The 21,170-nt window shown below is 38.6% G+C and overlaps 1 protein-coding gene across 1 annotated transcript in view; it reads right to left on the minus strand.

Moving 5' to 3' along the window:
• The window catches only part of LOC111053090, a 196,724-nt gene that overhangs the window by 115,356 nt on the left and 60,198 nt on the right, over window positions 1–21,170 (minus strand). Inside the window, exons 5-7 of the mRNA XM_039440764.1 lie at window positions 15,334–15,373; window positions 5,366–5,557; window positions 120–309 (exon numbers count right to left, since the gene is read on the minus strand). Of these exons, the coding sequence (XP_039296698.1) occupies window positions 120–309; window positions 5,366–5,557; window positions 15,334–15,373 (422 nt within the window). The remainder of the gene's footprint in view (window positions 1–119; window positions 310–5,365; window positions 5,558–15,333; window positions 15,374–21,170) is intronic.

Consider the following 21,170-nt stretch of genomic DNA (forward strand, 5'->3'; position numbering starts at 1 on the left):
TGGATTGGCTTGGGTTTACTTTCTGGCTGGCCTCATACTCTTGAGGGGAGCTCAGATCGCAATATATCAGTACAAAGTTCTAAAGGATTTAAAGAGAGGATTGAAATTGAGTATCATACCGGTGATGAATCTGGAGCACTTCCGTTCATTTCCTTGCAAATTTGAACCGTTTGATCAACAACTGTGAATGATTTCCGAAATTGTTCATCATTCAAGAGAACATCTTTGAGTGACTCATCCTCTTTATTCCTAACTTTTTGATAACACTCGGGATGAAATATAGTTGGGTTTATAATTGGCGGTTGACACCTTGAAAAAATCAATCGAATTAATTAATGACATTATCAATATGAACTATCAAGTTTTATTTTATTATTCTTAGATTGAGAAATTTGAATTATTTTAATAATGGGTGATCCAGAATCATGAGAACTTTCAAAAACAAAAGTGAGAAGGGCAGAAATGATTATTTTTATTTATACCAATTTGAAGTTCAAGACTTGCCATTTGAGAATAATTATAACATCTATCACTTTTTGACAACTAATTCATTAAGATGGCTTCCTCCTGCATGAATACCCTCTTTAAATGTGTGTTGAGATTCCCGAACGATTGCTGCAACATTTCAACTGGAATATTGTTAATTTCATTCTGAATTGTTTGTTATAATATCCAACCACAGTTATTGGTCAAATTGTGGAAAAGCTATTTTGAGATAGCTCCACAAACAGAAAATCGCAGGTGGACAGATCCATGGGACCAATAAACGCAACTCTAATCATGAGATTACACGGTTACAAAACAATACTCACTCGCACAGATGCCTTTAACTACCGTGCAGTGTGGATTTCGCTCACAATTTGATCATTAATTTTGAATCAATCAAAAATTAAAAACAAAATTCAAAATGAAATCTGCGATATCCCAGATAAGATATTGCAGTGATCAATGAGCAATCGTCAACACAGATTTGAACAATGTATTCATTCGTTCAAGAGGAAGCCATTTAAGATTCAAACGAAGTAGCTGTCAAAAAGTGATAGATATTATCGATAATTCCTAAATGACAAGCCTCGTACTTCACATAAGTTTGATAACATCATTTTTACCCTTTCCATTAATGCATATTTTATAGCATTTTTTGAAGTTCCCGTTATTCTGGGTCACCCAGGTACATTCGAATTGTAGTTTTTGCTACTTTCAAGGAATTCGGGTTTCACCTGTTGAATCGATTGGAAATCAAATATAATAATTGGATAAATACATGAATAATTATAAATGTACAGGTTGGTGGAATGTTTGAAAACAGCTTAATATCAATGTCACAAGTATAATTTGATAATATGTTTCATTGGGTATCCTATTCTTATAAAAAACTACTTTTCTGTTGCTTCAAAACTCTGGTCTGTCATCTTGGAACCGTCATGTTGAATCCAACTTCATTTTTTGGGAAGATGGTCATATGATACTCTATTGGTGATATTTTTGCTTCATAGCCCATATCATTCTAGTTAAACTACATTGAATATAAAGAATCTAATATTGAAGCTCCAGTTACCTACACGGAATAAACATCAGTCAACAAAAACTTGAGTAATAAACAAACTTCAATAGCAGTGGTAAGTAATTCACGCATTTAACATTCATTTCATTTTACTACATAAGCTGGACAGCTGGACTAGATAAAATGAATGTAATAATTTATAATATGTAAATAAAGCCTGTAAGAAAAAAACATCAAATTAATGAGTGTGACATGGCCAGAATACATGCTTTATCAGGAACTGAAACATACAACTGGAATATCAAAGGTAACTCAGCTCACATTATTATTTCCATAGTTATACAGAGTGTTTCAGAAGTAGTGTCGAGAATTTTAGGGTATTGTACCTGGATGCTAGGAGACTACAAATGTCATATTTGAAGTGTCCAAAACTCAGCGGTTATCCTTATAGCTGCCATTTTGTTTTTTTCACTTAAAAATTTTTATCTCAAGAACGAAATGTTGTATTGATCTGAAATTTGGCATGAATATTCATGCTATAAAGACTCAACTATAAAAAATAAAAAAAAAATTTTTCGTTGAAATTTTTCAAAATGGCGGCCATTTTAAATTTTTGATGGCGAATATCTCGAAATCCGTCCATTTTACAGAAAATTTACAAGAGACAAAAAAGTTAGAAAATGTTTTCACGATTCCAATGATACCTAATTTATTAAGATTGGTCGAAGAATAACAGAGAAATTAATTTCTCAGTACGAGAAATCGTACTGCATGCATGACCACTTTTCACCATTTAAAGATCAATATTAATTTTTTTTATAATTTCATGAAAACCGTTCTTATTACAGAAATATACAAGAATAACTTTCCTCCAAATTTTATTTTACATTGAAAAATATTAATTTCACTCAAATCGGTTCACTGATACTAATGCAGTAATTGCTCAAAATGCCGTCCTTCAACTTGATTACACAGTCTGCACCTTTCAATCATGGACCGTCGAACTGCTATAAAAGCATTTTCATCATCTTGAATGGCACCTGCTGCAGCAACCACTCTTGCCACAAGGTCTTCTTCGTTTTCTACTGGCGTGCTGTAAACAAGGTCTTTCATATGGCCCCAGAAAAAAATCTAAAGGGTTGAGGTCAGGTGAACGTGCGGGCCACGGTACTGGTCCACCCCGCCCAATCCACCGCTGACGATAGGTCATGTTCAGAAAGTCCGTAACAACATTCCCGAAATGAGCAGGGGCACCATCATGTTGAAACCAAATATTATATCTGTTTGCAAGAGGCACATCTTCCAAAAGTTCTGGTAGTATGTCTCTTAAAAAAGTAATGTACGTGGGAGAATTCAGACGATTAGGAAGAATGTATGGTCCAATCACGCGATTACCTAAGATACCCGTCCAAACATTCAGCGAAAATCTATGCTGATAACCACGCACTTTGACCTCATGAGGATTGTCTAAGGCCCAGACGTGACTGTTGCGAGAGTTGAAGATTCCTTCTCTTGTAAAGCTGGACTCATCGGTAAATAACACATTTTCTAGAAAATTTGGTTGGATAATGTCTTGCTGAAGAAACCAACGGGCACAGTTTACTCTTGGCTCATAGTCGCGTTCAACCAATGAGTGAACTTTTTGAAAGCGGAAGGGGTGAAGTCTTTCCTTGTTTAGTACACGCCACACAGAAGAAGCACTTGAATTGATTTGCTTTGCAACTGCTCTCATACTCGTTCTAGGATTGAAATCGAATTTCTGCAATACTTCCTCTTCAAAAGCAACATTTCGAACTGCTCGAGGCCTACCATCAATTACCCTGTTCCGTTCAAATGAACCAACTTCTCTCAGCCGATTGTGAGTTCTTGTGAACACCTTGTCGGAAGGGAGACGGCGGTTTGGAAATGCAGCTGCATACATTCTTCTTGCTTCGGTCGCATTGCCAAGAGCTGCTCCATACATGAAGTGAATATCGGTGTACTCCAGCGAACTAAATTCCATTACAATAATTAAATATTTGTGTAGAAGCAACGTAAGAAAATATTGAAACTGGAAATTTAAGATAGAAATAAGACCTAGGAAACGTGAGACTAAGAAATAGGAAGCACTACATCTGGTTCTTTACTTTTAATGAAACAACAATACTTTTACAAGACAAACATTATCATCTGAAAACCATTGTAAAATCATCTGTTTGCCCATATGGAGCCATACCGAGTTTCAAAGCTTCATCTTAAATACATCTGGAATTAAAAATTAATATTGATCTTTAAATGGTGAAAAGTGGTCATGCATGCAGTACGAAAAAAATTAATTTCTCTGTTATTCTTCGACCAATCTTAATAAATTAGGTATCATTGGAATTGTGAAAAATTTGCTAACTTTTTTGTCTTTTGTAAATTTTCTGTAAAATGGACGGTTTTCGAGATATTCGCCATCAAAAATTTAAAATGGCCGCCATTTTGAAAAATTTCAACAAAAAATTTTTTTTATTTTTTATAGTTGAGTCTTTATAGCATAAATATTCATGCCAAATTTCAGATCAATACAACATTTCGTTCTTGAGATAAAAATTTTTAAGTGAAAAAAACAAAACGGCGTTGGAGAGGGCTGTCAATTATGCACTAGAAGGAAACCTCAAGATAAATGAAGCTGCTCCAAGATACGGACAAAACAACAGTGAGTAGAGACTACCCAGCATTTATTCGCAATGAAAAACAACAATCTCATTTTGAGTATGAGAGTGAAAAAATTCCGTCAAGCAGGTTTTCACAAATGAAGAACAACTAAGGTTAGTCACTTATCTGAAAAGATCTTATCTTAAGATCTATCTTATATTGTATACACTATTGTTGTTTCCAGTTTAATTGCTCTTATTTCTACAATAGTTTTATGCCAATAGTTGTCCTACTAACATAATTATCTTTAGGCTACATAATATTAGTGTTTTAAACTATGGGTTTCATATTTGCAAAGTTTCCATTAATCTCTTTTCTTTGTTTCTTTTTTTTAATTCTTCAGTATTAGTTTCATATGTCTCTCTTTTTCTTTCAACTGCTACTATAAGTTTCATATTTGCAAGGTTTTCTACTATTTTCTTTGTATCTTGTTTTTAGTTTTTTTTCTGAAACTCAATAGTATATTAGTTAAGTTATTTTATTTTCATGTATTGTTTTTCAAATTGTATGCTCAATGTGTGTTATGAGGGCAATAATGGGATTCAGTTCCTGGTGCCCTCAAATATGTAGATTTTCAAATAAATAAAATCATACCTGATTTCGATAAAGATTTAGAAAAAAAAATGAAAATGAAACTGCACATGGACATCTCAAACTGTTTCAAAGTTATTTGTATTAAAAATCATCGGGTCGTTCTCATAAGCATATCTGTAGGTGCGAGTCAAAGGCTATAGTGAGGTTCATGTTATAATGGCAGTATTCAATTGAGTATTGGTGTTATAATCTTTATCTATCATCTGACAAAGCAGATAGCGCTAACTTTTATCAGCTTCGCAACGTTGCCAGATTGTTTTCAGAGATGTAGAAATAAAATTAATTAGAAAAATATTCCATCATGAATTTATTCAATCATTGAAAAATATATATTCTTTTGAAGAAGAATAGAATATCGTTGATTACTTCAAAGAAGAATGAACAGTTAATATTACATGAGATATACCAGTATCAGTTGTCATCTACAGAAGGCAGTGGTGAGGTAGAGAATCAGCAACACTGTTCTCCTATCTTCCTCCACTACGGTACCTTTATAACATGGACCTCACTATAGAGGTATTTGTAATGAAGCTGAAGAATTGGACACGATTCTAGAAATGTTTTGAATAAGATGGAAATATCACTTACGCGACAGCAAGCGCATTCCTTTGTTCTGGAGGGGTTGATGGTGTTGGAACAATTCCAGAAGGATTCTCATTGATGCCTATCCTGAACGATTTCCCCTCCTCTGAGATGGTCACTGTTACCACATTCTCTCTCTTATACTGGTATCCAAGAGAAGTTTCAAGGTGCTCACGTTTAAAATGTTCAACCGTCATACTGCAACAGAAAAAGTTCAAATTCACCACACATTCATTAGAAATTACAATATTGAACTTGAAAGAAATGTCATCAAATAATATTGTGACTGACCAACCACCACCTTCTTTTTTTTATTTTCCACCCTTTTCTTTTTGTTGTTCTTCTTCTACTTATTCTCCTTCTCCATTCTTGATCTTCCACCCTCCTTCTTCTTCTCTTTCGTTTTCTCCTTCTTCCTCTTATTCTTCTCATTTTTCTTCTTCTTCTTCCACTTCTTCACCCCTTCACTTCTTCTTTTTTCATCTTCTTCTACTCTATTGTACCGTCCTCTCTCTTCTTCTACTTTTTTCTTTCTCTTCTCTTTCTTCTTACCCATTTCGTCTTCTTCCTCTTCTCTTCCTCCTTATTCTACGTTTCCCTTCTCCGTTTTCTCATATCTCTCCTTCTTCCTTCATTCCTTCTCCTTTTTCTGTTTCTCCTACTGCTTTTCTCCACCTCCTCATCCTCAAACTCCTCCATCCCTTTCTGCTCCACCATCTTCTTTTGCTCCATCTTCTTCTTCTTCTTCTTCTTCTTCTTCTTCTTCTTCTTCTTCTTCTTCTTCTCTTCTTCTTCTTCTTCTTCTACTTCTTCTTATCATTCTTTTTCTAATCTTCTTCTTCTTCATTTTCTTCCTCTTGTTCTTTTTTCCTCCTCCTTCTTGATCTTCTTCTATTTGCAACGTTCTCACTTGCAGAGTGAAACTCACTTCACAGTGTCAGCACCTGATTAGCATTTGTATGCTATCCTTGTCTGTTATTAGACGAAGCAGATAGCTCTATCTTCCTCCAACTTTTCACCGGTGCGAATTCAATTGTCAACTATGTAGAGAACTATATAAATAATGAACAACTAAAATATTCAATGTAAATTATTACAATTCAGTGTTAAATTACGGAAAAAACATTTCAAGACATATAAAAAATCCAATACAATCAAACATTGTTTGCAAGGATCAACAATAATCATTATTTTAAACCAGATATTCCATGATGATTCGAATCACAGAGATCTACTTCAGATAGATAAATGTACAGAGAAAAAAACTCCCTATTGTCCAACTTCCTTCCAAACCTCCTTATTCACAAATTGAATAAATCAATCTTCGAATATATTAAATCAACTCATGTTTTTGGTAACATAGGACAAGAGCTTTTTTCTTATATTATTACTCTAGTTTTATTTCTCCAGTAATCTCACTATTTTTTCTACATCATTGTTATCTCTATGAAATAATGAAGGAAAGAATTGGATTGAACATGTACGGAATAGAAAATTCACGAATCATTTCATGTAAACTATATGACGATCCATTTGACACAATAAAATAATTCAGGAGAAACAAACTATCTTTAATAAAATTATGAAACTGAAATAACAGTTAGCCTAGTCAAGGTTACACTCTAATAAAATCGAATCTTCTTTCTGATAAGGAGCAGTCGTACTATCTATAAAGCGATAAGAGAACCATGGAAAATATAATTATGCATTAGTGAGAATTCTTTGTCAGAAATAAAATTAAAAAGTGACTTAGGTTATTCATTGGCAGATTATAAAAAGAAAAACACTTGCACGATTTTTGAGGTTAGAATCCTTGTTTTGATTCAGCATGTCACATGATCTTAGATCAGTTGACAATTTATTGATTTATTATGCAAGCAAATCAGCTGACTGATCACTTGACTATTATGAATTGAATATATTTTATTTAGATAATTATAAAAAATTATATGTAAAGAAAGGTTTATGTAATGGAAAAACCATGATTATTATGTTATTTTGAATATTTATTGAAATTTAAAAAGTATGAAAAAACAAGAGTGTACAAAGCTTACATATAAAAGTAAATGTATCCATTATAATATTACTATATATTAAGATTTATTTAATTGAAATGCTTACAGTCCATTATTATTTAAGTATAATCTTATTAATTTTTGTATAACAAAAGTTGAGGAATCCCTGAATCTTGAATAGCCAATCACATCACGTCTTACAAAGACTAGAAAACCAATCAGATGAGGGCTTACAAATTTTAGAAGAAAAGATGAAAATTTTTCAAAAAATGCTCTCTCTGGCTTGTGATCTTGACTGATACGGCAGCACATGAGGATTGGGTTCCTTTTAATTAATTTTTTGAAAGCATCAAGCCAGTCCCTTTTCAAATGTCAAGTTTTTGTAATTAACGTTTGATTGTCTATGAACTCAGTGATCGTTTAAGAGTTCTTAATTGTAGAATATCTCCATATACATTTAATACTGATAGAGAATCACATGCGATTTGGACCTTACCGGAGCCCAGTGAAGTCGAAAGGATTCGACTAAATAAATTGGAGATAATTAATTATTCTTTGAGAACTTCAGCAAACATCATTTGAGTGAGTGATTAGGTTTTAATGAGCTCATTAAACTAAAGGCCTTTATCAGTGAATTGAGGAATTATTCAAGTTTGGAAATCCCACAATGTGTCGAACACTATCATATATTTAATGAGAACTTTTTTTATGAATATATTTGATATACATAGGAAGCTAATTTCCATGCATGGCACAAATCCATATATCCCTGAGATTTTCAATTATTATTTTATTGATTATTAATTATTGATTGAAGTATATTCTATTGAACCTATAGACTGAACAGGTTCCAATTTATTAAATTCCAAATCGACCTGAAGTTTCACATATCAGTATTAATAAATATATATTTTGTAGCTCTTAGTATTGTGAATGCTAACAATCCTGTGATATATATTAAAAAATTCATTTACATGGATTCATATTTATAAGAGATTTCTATATTCATATATTTTATTGGAATATTTTTGTTTTGTTTGTCAGCATACAAAATATAAGAAGTTTTTATTCTTTTCCTGATTCATCTCGTGATATACAGTTTGAGCTGTCTTGTTACCAGGCATTTTTATTCTGCAGCATATACAAATGGTGGAGTAATGAAGATTGATCCCATTCAGAGCAACTATTACTCATCATCCTTTGATGATAGTCATATTATCAAGTCAACAAATCTTTACTGATATTCATAATAATAAGTCTATAATATATCATATAAGGATCCAGAGAACTTCTTGAACTGGTGTGGTAAGTCTCAAGGAATTTCGAAAGGATGAATTAGTGCATACCTGTATTCATGATGAGCGTTTTGAAACTCAATTAGAAGAATAATAGTTGATTTTCATTGTTCTCGATTGGTTATTCGTTATAAATGGTCACTGATTATCAGTCACTGAATATCTTTTCGATTTCCTTACTGGTATTCTTCAATAGAGCATCGGTAAGAATTATTAATTATCAGTTAGCTAAACCCATGGTGGTTCATTTTGTTGAAAATATTCATGCATCTATCACTGAGCTAGAGCTGTGGTCAGAACCCCAGTATATTTGCGAGCCGGATGGCCTCAACTTTTTGCAAATCTATTTGCATGCTAGGGATAATAGCACAGAACTGGCACATATAAATGCAACATCAGAACTACTGAACTGATCAAAGTTAAATTTTACATATAGATTCTCAATTTACCGAGGATGGTTATAGCCTATTTTGAAATCTTCAAGGTTTCATTAAGTTGAAGTTTCGATTTGTCAATTTTTCAATTAGACCGTCACGGAGCAAGGGCTACCTGCTAGTAATTTGATAGGTGTATGATTTTAGTAGGTATGCACTGTGCTCGTCCTAGCCCAAGTAGCAGGAATATATTTAAGCAATATTGTAAAAAATATTGGTCAATGTATTTACAAGATTGAAATTTTTTTCAACATCTTATGAATATTGTTTCAGAAAAAACTCATATTTCAATAAATATTCACCAAAAAATATTGTAAAATATTGGAACAATATGGTGAGAATACTTCGTAGATATTTTTTGTACAAATATTGTTTTGTCAATATGATTTTATTTAATATTGAAGAAATATTGTAACTTTAGGAGAATGATTATTTGTGCAACTAGTGCACAAAGTGACAGTTTGCTGCACCAAAAGAAGCATTTATGCACAAGCCGTAGGTGAGGGTGGAATGGTTCCTTGAGTGCAGCAGAGGAACTTTAGTAGTATGAGAGTACGGGTTTAAAGTAATTTCTTTTATGACTTTCCCCCCCCTCACCCCACCATCACACCTGTCCTATGTACCACCACCTCTCCCACTCCTGCCGCACCACCCCCGCCCCCTCCCCCGTTCAATAGAAGGAGAAGAACCTCACTCTCTCTCTCTCTCTCTCTCTCTCTCTTTTTCTCTCTCACTCTCTCTCTCTCTCCCACCCTCACTCTCTCTCTCTCACACACCCTCACTCTCTCTCTCTCTCACACCCTCTCTCACTCCCTCTCTCACTCTCTCTCACTCCCTCTCTCACTCTCTCTCACTCCCTCTCTCACTCTGTCATGCTCTATTTCAGGTGAAGAAGATGAAGAAGAAGAAGAAGAAGAAGAACACACTTTCTCTAGTCATGCTCCATTTAATTTATAGATAGTCACGGTCTATTTCAATGAGTTTATTACTGACAGATTTAAGTGAAATGACCTTGGAAGTAGGAGATGGAGAGGAATGGAGAAGAAGGAGAATGAGAAATTCAATGACTCTAGTGCTGACAGATCAAAGTGAATTGGAATTTTGGAAGGTGATGATGGAGAATGAGAGAAAAAGAAGAGAAAGGTTAGTATCAGCAAGTGAAACGAAAATCTCATCTTACTGACAGATTTAACTGAAACATCTTACTTCTAACTGTGAGATTTTTACTGTGAAGAAGAACAATAAGAAATTCAATGACTCTCCTGCTGACAGATTAAAGTGAATCAAGTTTGGAAGGTGAAGAATGGAGAGGAAGAAGAATGAGAAATTCAATGACTGTCCTGCTGATAGATTAAAGTGAATCAAGTTTGGAAGGTGAAGAAGGAGAATGAGAAAAAGGAGAGAAAGGTTACTATCAGCTTCAAGTGAAACATCTTTGTCTAACTGACAGATCTAAGTGTAACAATAATCACATTCAAAAAAATTTATCATGTATAATGGCTATCTTAGAGAAGTAGAGGAATGGTGAAGAAGAAGAAGAGGAAGAAGTAGAAAAAAGGAGAAGAAGAAATGTGTCTTACTGCCAGATTTAAGGGCTATGCACTAAGAAATTCTACCAGTCAAGATTGACAATGCTAATTGCTTCTCTTATAACACACACACATACACTATTTGCATGGAGAAATGAATCTTCTGAGAGAGGAGAGGGACGTACGGCAGCCAATGGGACGCTGTATCAGGAGAGGAGGACAGGTACAGATGGCAGCCAACGTGCCGCTGTACCAGGAGAGGAGGACAGGGACATACAGCAGCCAACGGGCCGCTGTACCAGGACAGGAGGTCAGGGACGTATGGCAGCCAATGGGCTGCTGTACAAGGACAGGAGGTCAGGGACGTACGGCAGCCAACGGGCCGCTGTACCAGGACAGGAGGTCAGGGACGTATGGCAGCCAATGGGCTGCTGTACAAGGACAGGAGGTCAGGGACGTACGGCAGCCAATGGGCCACTGTATAAGGAGCAGGAAGGTTAGGAGCGGAATGCTGTGGTCTGGGGCTCGTCCGGCGTTTAAGTACTCTCCCTAAGTAGAGGTGATGGAGATGCACCACCGCTAGAGGCAGTAAGAATCCTCTTGATGTGCGGAAGATTGTGCTCCATTGGTACCCTCCTTATCTCCACAGTCAGCTAGCTTGCTGATAGCCGAGCATCTTTTAATAATAGTAATAATTATTTAGCAACATTTTCTTGTCACAATTTTACTTTGTGGCACCCCACTCCTACTTAGTGGGGGGAGGAGGATCGGAGCCTTCCATGGCACCACCTTAAAAGGCATGAGCCATCTGGGCATCACCTTAAGAGGTGTACACCTCTCAGGCATCACCTTTAGAGGTGTATGCCACTCACTATGATCATTATCTATGCCTGGTCTACAGGCTCATATTTACATCGCGCATCAGGTAACCGGACTTTCATACGTGGTCTACCTGCCCATCTGTGCTTGCCTGCTGTTGTGACACGGTGGTACAACACTTGATCCATATTTCGAGAGGGGACCCTTCTGTGAGCTTGTGAATGTGGGACTACCTCTATGGCATTCAAAGGGGTTGTTGACTCTTCCATATCCATGTCAGTCAATGGTGGCATTAATTCTTTCCTCACCACCTTCCTGTTTGTTGGGAGTGCTAGCTAGATTCTGACTCATCATGAGATGGTTTTTGTTCCATCCTAATTTTCATAACTTTCTTGGAGTTCGAAGTGTTTGCTCTGGTGGTTGGAGCATGAATTGCGGCCTGTCATTCAGAGTCATTCATCTCATCACAGTGATGAACTATGTTGTCCCAAGATGCTTGTTCTGGAATATATGACAATTCTGCCCTGGTATTAATCAAGTCATTGAGTTTGACTACATTCCAAACAGCCTACTTGTACATCCTTTAGTTGCAACTCTTGTTCTCCTGAGTTTTGGAGTCTACAGCTGCTATTGTTTGGACTGATGTTGATAAATAAGAGTGATCGCGACATAATTTGCTGACTTGGAGGATTCAATTGGGGAGGATCCCACTCTACCTCTCTTGTGAATGTGTGGATATTCACCCTGATTTCACACATAAATTCCATGCCTGATAGCAACTCTTGTCCAAGTCCTTCCATTATAGATGCCGCTGTGATTTTAGTGGAACTGTGATTTGTTCTATAGTTACATTAGTCATCACCTTCTCATTTGATGGGGTAGATCGTCCATCAGCTAATATTGCGCAGTGACATGTAGTCTCCTCCCGTATCATCCCTATTTTCTGGAGGAATTCATACACCTCATTACTCATATAATCAGCTTTGGCGCCGGTATCCAGCAATGCCTGACACTTTTCACTGCCGATTGTCACAGTAATAAATAGTCTGTTGTCCCTTGGTGACTTTCCAATCACAGGAATCCTCTGTGCCTTACTGCTGCCCTGTTCAGAGTTTTATTCTCCTTTCGCATATCACAGACACATTTGAGTGCTCTCTCCCGCATCTTTTACATGGCAGGATTTTGGGACAGTGTGATCTCCAGTGCCCCTGTTTCTTGTATTGCCAACACATGGGTTCAGACTCGCTAAGAGAGGGTCTGTTACTTCCAGGGGTTATCACTGTCCTGACCTTGGGTCCTGTAATCATTTTTGTGTCCTCAGTCTAGTGAACTCTCGAGTTCTGTCTATTCTGTTTCTCCTCCGCTTTGATTTGTTCATACTCTTTTGCGAATTTTTCTAACTCATCAATACTATAAACATCCAATTTCCAAATATACAATTTGTACCGTTGGAAGGAGATTCTCATACACTCTCTGTAATTTATTTTCGTCTGTAAAACCTCCTCGACGCCTCATGAGTGTCAGTGAAATCTTCGAGAAATTCGTCAAATGATTCACCTTCCCTTTGCTTCCTTGCCTGAATTAGATTCTCGAGGTCCTCCTCATAGGTAAGTGGGTAGTAGCATGATCTGAAATCTGACACAAAATTGTCCCATGATTTCCACTGGTCATGACGATTACGCATCCATAGAGTAGCTTCACCAACTAGTAATCCAGGTAGCGCAACTAGTAGTTGGTTGCCAGTGAGCCAATGGGCTTGTTATAGCTTGTCCAGCCTTTCCAAGAAGCTGAGAGCATCTGATTGGCTGTTGAATGACAGTCTCCATCTTCTTACTCTGTCACATACCGCCCCTGAGTCCATGAGGGCGTTTGTGTGAATGTTGGTTCCAACTTTAGCATGAGTACCTGTTGCTGAGTCTCCAGATTCCTCACTGCTTCCACTCACTATTCCAGGTCTTGGACTGGGATATCTTCTTATGTTGTTATACTAACAACTTTCTCAGCTTAGCAAGTGTTCCAGATGACACTTTGCCCCAGTCTTGTAGAAGATTGAATGCTTCTTCCTTTTCTATTCATAGATCCAGGAAACTCTGGGGTCGGTTATCATCTCGGGGTTTACGTCCTCGACCAACTGACCCTCTGTCAGATCCTGGTGTTGAGCATCTAACTCAGCCTCGCCCTGTTCACTCATGATTCTCACTTCGTTGCCTCGTGCCCCAAGTGCGGGCGCCAATCTATCACATACACCCTGAGTTCCTTCAGAGGTGATTGATACCCAGGTGTTGCTCCTGGACGACTTAGCTCAGTCGTAATGTGGGCAGGGAAAGGAGACAAGTCAAAGTTCCTCTTCTACCATCTTTGTACATGAAATTTTCAAATAAATAAATGAACTGGTGTGGACAGCACCTCCTGGTGCTACTGATGGTGTGAAAGTCGCTCTCTACTCTGATGACATCACTTCAAAGTAGTTCTGTATTGGCCTTTCGGCCTCGGTTCCGCTCCACTATAGTAGGAAGAGAAGGATAGACGGAAGGGACGGCAGCCAATGGGCCGCTGTTCCCTGGGAGGATGGAAGGATGGGGACGGCAGCCAACTGGCCACGGTGGCCTCGGAGGATGGATGGATAGGGACTGCAGCCAATGGGCCGCTGTGCCCTGGGAGGATGGAAGGATAAGGACAGCAGCCAACAGGCCGCTGTGCCTTTGGAGGATGGATTGATAGGGATGGCAGCCAACGGGCTGCTATGCCCTGGAAGGATGGAAGGATAGGGACGGCAGCCAACGGGCCGCTGTGCCCTGGGAGAATGGAAAGATAGGGATGGCAGCCAATGGGCCGCTGTGCCCTGGGAGAATGGAAGGATGGGGACAGCAGCCAACGGGCCGCTGTGCCCTGGGAGAATGGGAGGATAGGGATGGCAGCCAACGGGTCACTGTGCCCTGGGAGAATGGAAGGATAGGGACAGCAGCCAACAGGCCGCTGTGCCCTGGGAGAACTGAAGGATAGGGATAGCAGCCAATGGGCCGCTGTGCCCTGGGAGGATGGGAGGATAGGGATGGTAGCCAACGGGCTGCTGTGCCCCGGGAGGATGAAAGGAGAGGGACGTATGGGAGCCAATGGGCCACTGTATTAGGAGAGGAGGACAGGGACGGACAGCAGCCAATGGGCCGCTGTACCAGGAGAGGAGGACAGGGACATATGGGAGCCAACTTGTCGCTGTACAAGGACAGGAGGTCAGGGATGTATGGCAGCCAACAGGCCGCTGTACAAGGAGCAGGAATGTTGGGAGTGGAATACTGTGGTCTGGGGCTCATCCCGCATTCAAATACTCTCCCCAAGTAGAGGGGATGGAGATGCTCCGCCGCCAGAGGTGGTAAGAATCCTCTCGATTCACGGGAGATGGTGCGCCATCAGTACCCTCCTTATCTCCACGGTCAGCTAGCTCGCTGATAGCTGAGCGTCTTTTAATAATATTAATATTTATTTAGCAACATTTCCCCAATTCTACACTTCACAATTTTACTATGTGACAACTTTCAAAAAATATCTTTTTGCTTTCAACTCTATATTTTGTGGGTCTTTGTTCCTTTTTTCATAAGGATGTTACATAATTCAGATAAAATTTTTCCACTCATTTTCTATTTTCAAGTTACAATCATTTCTCTCCATAAATTATTAAGTATTTCCTCTTCATCACAAGCTAACAATCAGACATTAGTCATGTGATCGTCAAGTGTTTTTGTACAATTGTATTTTAATCTTGTGAATATTATGTGATTGTACGTAAGAATTTGTATGAAGGTAGAATGAATTAGATTTTCAAAGATTATATTGATTGTTCCAATCAGAATTGTTTGTAATGTATATGAATAAATGAATACTCACTTTGGAACAATGATGGGAGGGCTTGCTGGTCTTTCAGTAGCTGAAAATGAGATTAATTGTAATCAGAGAAAAATCATAATTCCAATAATATAATAATTATTTTCCCAATGAATATCCAATTTGCTACCTCACTCCTAATCGATAATGATTGTAAATAACAAGGCTACTTTTAGTATTAGGAAACATTGTAAATAGTACTTCTTCATAGTGAGGTTCACGTTATAATGGCAGCAGCATAATGTGGAGGTGTTTCCAATCAATTAACCTCTCACCAGACATCAAATTAATTATGAAGCCGAGAATTCTGTTATACCATGAATTGTTTAATCTCCCAAAATGAAGATCTTAAATATAAGACCTTTCAATAAGATGCAGACTATTGTGGATATAGTACTGTAACTTTCAGGAGTTATTGGTCGAATATTGAATTTTCTGACATACAACTGGATATCAACTTCTGATAATTCCAATGTAAACATCCATTGTGTGGTACATCATTTCGAAGGCTTTTTTCAAAACAAGAAAGGTGACATCAATGAAAATGTTCTATATCATATCATTATGATATCTGTATCCAAGATGTCAACTGATTGAAGTTTTGGGTTTTTGAAAAATGAGGGGTTGTAACCCAAATATTCCAAATGTAGAAACCATTGTGCAGTTCATCATTTTCAAGGATTTTTCAAAACAAGAAAGATAACATCGATGAAAATTCTCTATGATACTTGTAATCCCTTATGAGGGGTTGAAGTTCAGTTGTACATCAAAAGGTGGAGTATTCGAATAATAACTTATCCTAAAATCTACAGTATTATATCTACAACAGTCTTCAACCTATTGAAGGGTTACCATACATATGACTCATTCTGTATACAAAAACAAAAGTTTGATAGTGATTCTTGCAGACTATCTCATCGCACTCTACCAAATTCTGAATGGATTTTTGCCCACACCTTCTTCTACCAGAATTCCCAGTGTCACCCTGGGCTGGCTAGACTCAGTCGGCGTCTGGGGTGAGCTGCAGCAGGGGATGGGAGGCTTGGTGTGGTGTCTGTCAACCACCCTCAATCGAGTCAGGGGTTGGAACAGGGCCTTGAATACCTTATTGGATCGATTTCCTCTTTTGGGAAAAAGGGGCTGTGCTTTTGCACTGCCTAACAGGATTGGTCGGGGAGAGATGTGAGTAGTAACGATCTAGTGACTTCTGTGAATATGATCTCCAGGACGGGATAACGTTCCCAATCGTCACTGAATGTCCTCTTGCTATTCCCAATTGAATTAGCAAGAGAGAAGGGCCCTGGGTCTGGGCATCGCTAGCAGTCACCGGGTCCCTCACCTCGGGCACCGGCTGTTTCTGGCTATCAGGATTGGTGAGAAAGGGGCTATTTCTGGCTATCTCGGGGTCGAGAAAGGCATTCTTGAGCCTTACTCGAGGTCCTCTTGCTATTCCAGTTGGAACTAGCAAGGTGGAAGAACCCTGGAACCGGGCATCGCAGCTGGTCACCGAGTCCAACACCTCAGTCACCAGCTGTCTCTTGCGGCCAGGATCGATGTCTCGGGGTCAAGAAAGGCCTTTCCAAGCCTTACTTGAGGTCCTCTCGCTATTCCCGATGGAAGTAGCAAGATATAAGAGCCCTGGAACCTGTCACTGAGTCCAACACCTCGCTCACCAGCTGTCTCTTGCAGCCAGGATTGGGGTCTCGGGGTCAAGAAAGGTCTTCTCGAGCCTTAATCGAGGTCCTCTCACTGTTCCTGGTCCTCTTCGTAATGTTCCTGTGACCTCAATGTTCAGGTTTTAGCCCAAAACTCAACTTGTCACCACTGGTCGAATCAGGCAGGCTGGCTGCTAGAATTCGCAGAAGTCGTTGTACAGGATTCGCCTTCTTGCAAGTGCTGTATCTTAATGCTTCCAGCGTCTTCTATGAACTCCAGTCCATAGAAGGCGCAATTTGAAGTGGTCTAAGGAGTTAGAGTAGATTCTCGTCACAAGCTGCACTCACTCACTGGCTGCGTCCTGCTTCCATCAATAGATCTTGACCGACTGTCTGTGCTCGACTGGCCCTCTCTGCTACTCGGCGAGCCTCCCTCAGCAGCTGAGTGGGAGAAGATAAGGGTGCGTGGCACAGTTGAGCAGTAGCCCAGTGCCTGCACCACTTGTTGTACAACGAGATCTTATAACAAGATTACCAAGCATTGACAAAACTAGCTCTAAAAAAAAATTTCCTCATTAATTATGATATACATCGTGACACACTGTTCTCAAAAAGTGTAAGGGGAGAATGGGGAGTTGAGGGGGGCGGTATGCAATTGACAAAAGATGTCCCTAAGCACAGGGTACATGCTGTCACATCTCTGATGGTCATGTGATACCATACTATAGCCTGGGTGCCAGGTTAGATCCTCACCAACCAGTGACAATGCAGCTGCACCATCAAGGAGAATAGCAGTAGGATGTCTGGCCACGATCCCTGCAATGTTCGTCGTGGCTCCATCCTATTAGAGTGGAACTGCTGAGTCGCGCCATGCATCCACACTGCGTAGGTATGCCGTGCTTTCGCACTGCTTAGATGCGTCATGCTTCTGCACTGCTTCAATGTGCCATGCTTCTGCATTGCTAGGCACGAGGGTTTTTGCCCCACTCGGGAGCGACATGCTTTTGCACTGCATGGGAACACTATGCTTCCACATTGCTAGGCGCAAGGATTTTTGCCCTGCTTGGAAGCGACGTGCTTTTGCACTGCATGGGCATGCTATGCTTCCGCACTGCTAGGCGTGAGTATTTTCGCCCCACCCGGGAGTGCCGTGTCTTCGCACTGCAACGTGCTTCCGCACTGCTAGGCGTGAGGATTCCCTCCCCACTCGGGAGTGCCGTGCTTTTGCACTGTTTCCGATACATATAACTCACTCTGTAAACAGAAGCAAAGGTTTCGATAGTCATTCTTGCAGACTATCTCATCGCACGCTACCAAATGTAAGGGGGGGGGGTGGTTGTGTTTTTACTCTTCAATAATATTTGCTGAAATTATACTTCAGCTAAACAATCTCTTTGAATCCATGATTGGTTGGGAAATTAGTGAATTTGTTCATCCAAATTCACAGACTCTCATAATTATTCAATTGTCACCTATTTTAACACCTATAGTGATTTCTACGTTATAATGAAGGTAGAGGAAGATAGGAAAAAAACACTGCCAATCCTCTGTCTTGTCAATGCCTTCTATGGATGGTAGCAGATGAAGGTTTATTGATGTAGTATAAACAGTTCATTCTCGTTTTAAATAATCCATTATATTTTATTAAGCATGAAATCATATTTTCCAATAATTTTATAATGAACTTTCAGAATAAAGATAAGATATTTTGTTTATTTATTATCAATTCTGCATTGATGGAAGACGATTTGGCAACAGAGCAAAGCGAGAAAGAGATGAAGCTCTCCACTTTGTTGAATGATAGACAAAGATAGCAATAGCATTGCTAATCAAACACTGCCATTATAAAGTGGACCTCACTATAAAATAAAAATGAATGTTCATTTCCCAAAAAAAACTAAAACTAAAACATCAATTACACAAAATATTAGATAAATTACGATATAACATACAATAGTAAGTTACAAAAAATTTTCATGATGTGTCCTCTACTTGTTTAGTTTTTTCTGTGTGGAAATTGACCTATTCCACTATGGCGTACCATGTGCTAGAGTAGGTTTTGTTGTTTTTTTTGTGCATATTATTAATTAGTAAGTGTTTAGTAAGTCATAAGGTGGTTAGTTGTTATTTGAAATAATGTTCTCTATGTTCTGTCTTCCTTTGCTCATCAACCAATTGTGTACTATTGTTTTGAACTTTCAAGGATGATTAATCTGTTTAAAGTTTGCAGGAAGTAGATTATATAATTTTGGTGCTAAATGATTGAAATGTCTCTGGTATAGTGCCTTCCTTGCAACACTAGTGATGGGAAGATTCCTGTATCTGGTATTGTGGTTGTGGTTTCTGGTTTGAAATGTTGTTGGTTTCTTGTGTAATCTGCATAGTATCTCCTTGGAGTAAAGCTGTCTTGCATCCATCACGTCAAACTCATTGAATAGCTGGTCTGATGAATAGCGTGGAGGCTTCTGGTTGATGACTCTCATGATCAGCTTCTGTACCCTGAGGAGCGGTTCGATGTGCTAGAAGCTAGCACCTCCCCATCCCACAATCCCATACAGCATGAGGGACTGTGCTAGAGGGAAGTAGATAACCCTTAGACATCCCTTGTCGACCAGTGTCCTCGGAATCCTGAATCTGCAGATTGTCTTCCTCAGTCTCCCGCTGGTCACGCATAATTCATTGAGATGATGATCCCAGCTCAGAAAAGAGTCCATTGTAACTCCCAGGTATTTCTGTGACTGTCTCCTGCGAACTGTGTATGAAGTGTTATTCCGTTGATTCTTGATTACTATCTCATCTCCTGTTGGCTGTCCATGTTGAGTTGCCGAAAAGGTCAGAAAGAAGGTTTTCTCATGGTTCAATGTTAGCAGATTTTCACTTAACCAGCGAGACACCCTCTGAAGTCCAGTCTCGGCTTCTCTCCATGTCATCTCCCAGGTCGGTTCAGATAACAGTGGAACAGTATCATCTGCAAAGGTGGCGATTGATCCATTAATTTCCATGTTGCATAATGGATTCATGTAGAGAAGAAAAATAATTGGTCCTAGTACTGTTCCTTGTGGCACTCCAAACTTTACAGTCAGCTTGTTGCTTATACATCCATCGACTCTGACACATTGTGTTTGGTTTGATAGGTAGCTCTTGAAAAGATTTCATGCGACTCCTCTTATTCCATAGTTATCAAGCCTTGAAAGAAGAATGTCATGTGACACCGTATCAAAAGCCTTCTTTAAATCTAAGAATACTGCCATTGGTTTCTCTTCAGTGTTTATTTTATCAGCAATCTGAGTGGTCACTTAGTGGATAGCATCATTTTCACTGGGACTAGATCTAAAACCATATTGGTTTGGTGATAGAAGATTATTATTTTTTTTCAAGATAGTGGATCAGTCTTGTTTTGATACACTTTTCAAGAATTTTTGATAATGTAATTAGTAATGATATGGGTCTGTAGCAATTCATATCGTTCTTATCTCCTGTTTTGAAGATTGGACAAATGACACTGTGGAAAAATACCTTCCTCAAAAATTCTGTTTGCAATATGATTGTGTTAAAGGCTTGCCAAGTATAGTATTATTCTGTTTGAAAAAATCTGGTTTTAAATTATCGAGTCCAGGTGCACTATTAGCTTTAAGACTATTAATGATTTTTACCATTTCGTCCTCACTGACAGGTGTAGAGAATAATGACCGGCAGACTATCTGATCAGCTGCCGCATGCTCATCTGTGCCATTACAATCGCTATTAAGAATGTCCTGGGCCAGTTTTGATCTAATACTAATAAAAAATTCATTGAAAGGATTTGCCATAATTATCTTTATCATCATCTCCCAATTTCAATTCTCTCCCTTCCAAGTTGATTTGGTGGATTTGTGTTCTTGGCCGTTGCACTTCAGTTATTTCTCTTATTACTTCCCATGTTTGCTTAGAGTTGCTGGAAGTTTCAAATCGCCTTGAAAAGTATTGTTTCTTCGCATTTTCTATTACAGTTGTTGGTAGATTTCTGTACCTTCTATAATACTCTCTAAGCTGTAGATTCACTGTATTATTCTTGCTTTGTACCGTGTAATTTATCTCTCTTCCTTATTGATGTAATTAATCCATTTGTAATCCAAGGCTTAATTTTTAGTAGCTATGAGTCAGGAACTTCAATGAAAAATGCTTCCAAAATGTTTCATTCTGTCT

This window comes from Nilaparvata lugens, chromosome 14, assembly GCF_014356525.2.
Source record: "Nilaparvata lugens isolate BPH chromosome 14, ASM1435652v1, whole genome shotgun sequence".
NCBI lineage: Eukaryota > Metazoa > Arthropoda > Insecta > Hemiptera > Delphacidae > Nilaparvata > Nilaparvata lugens.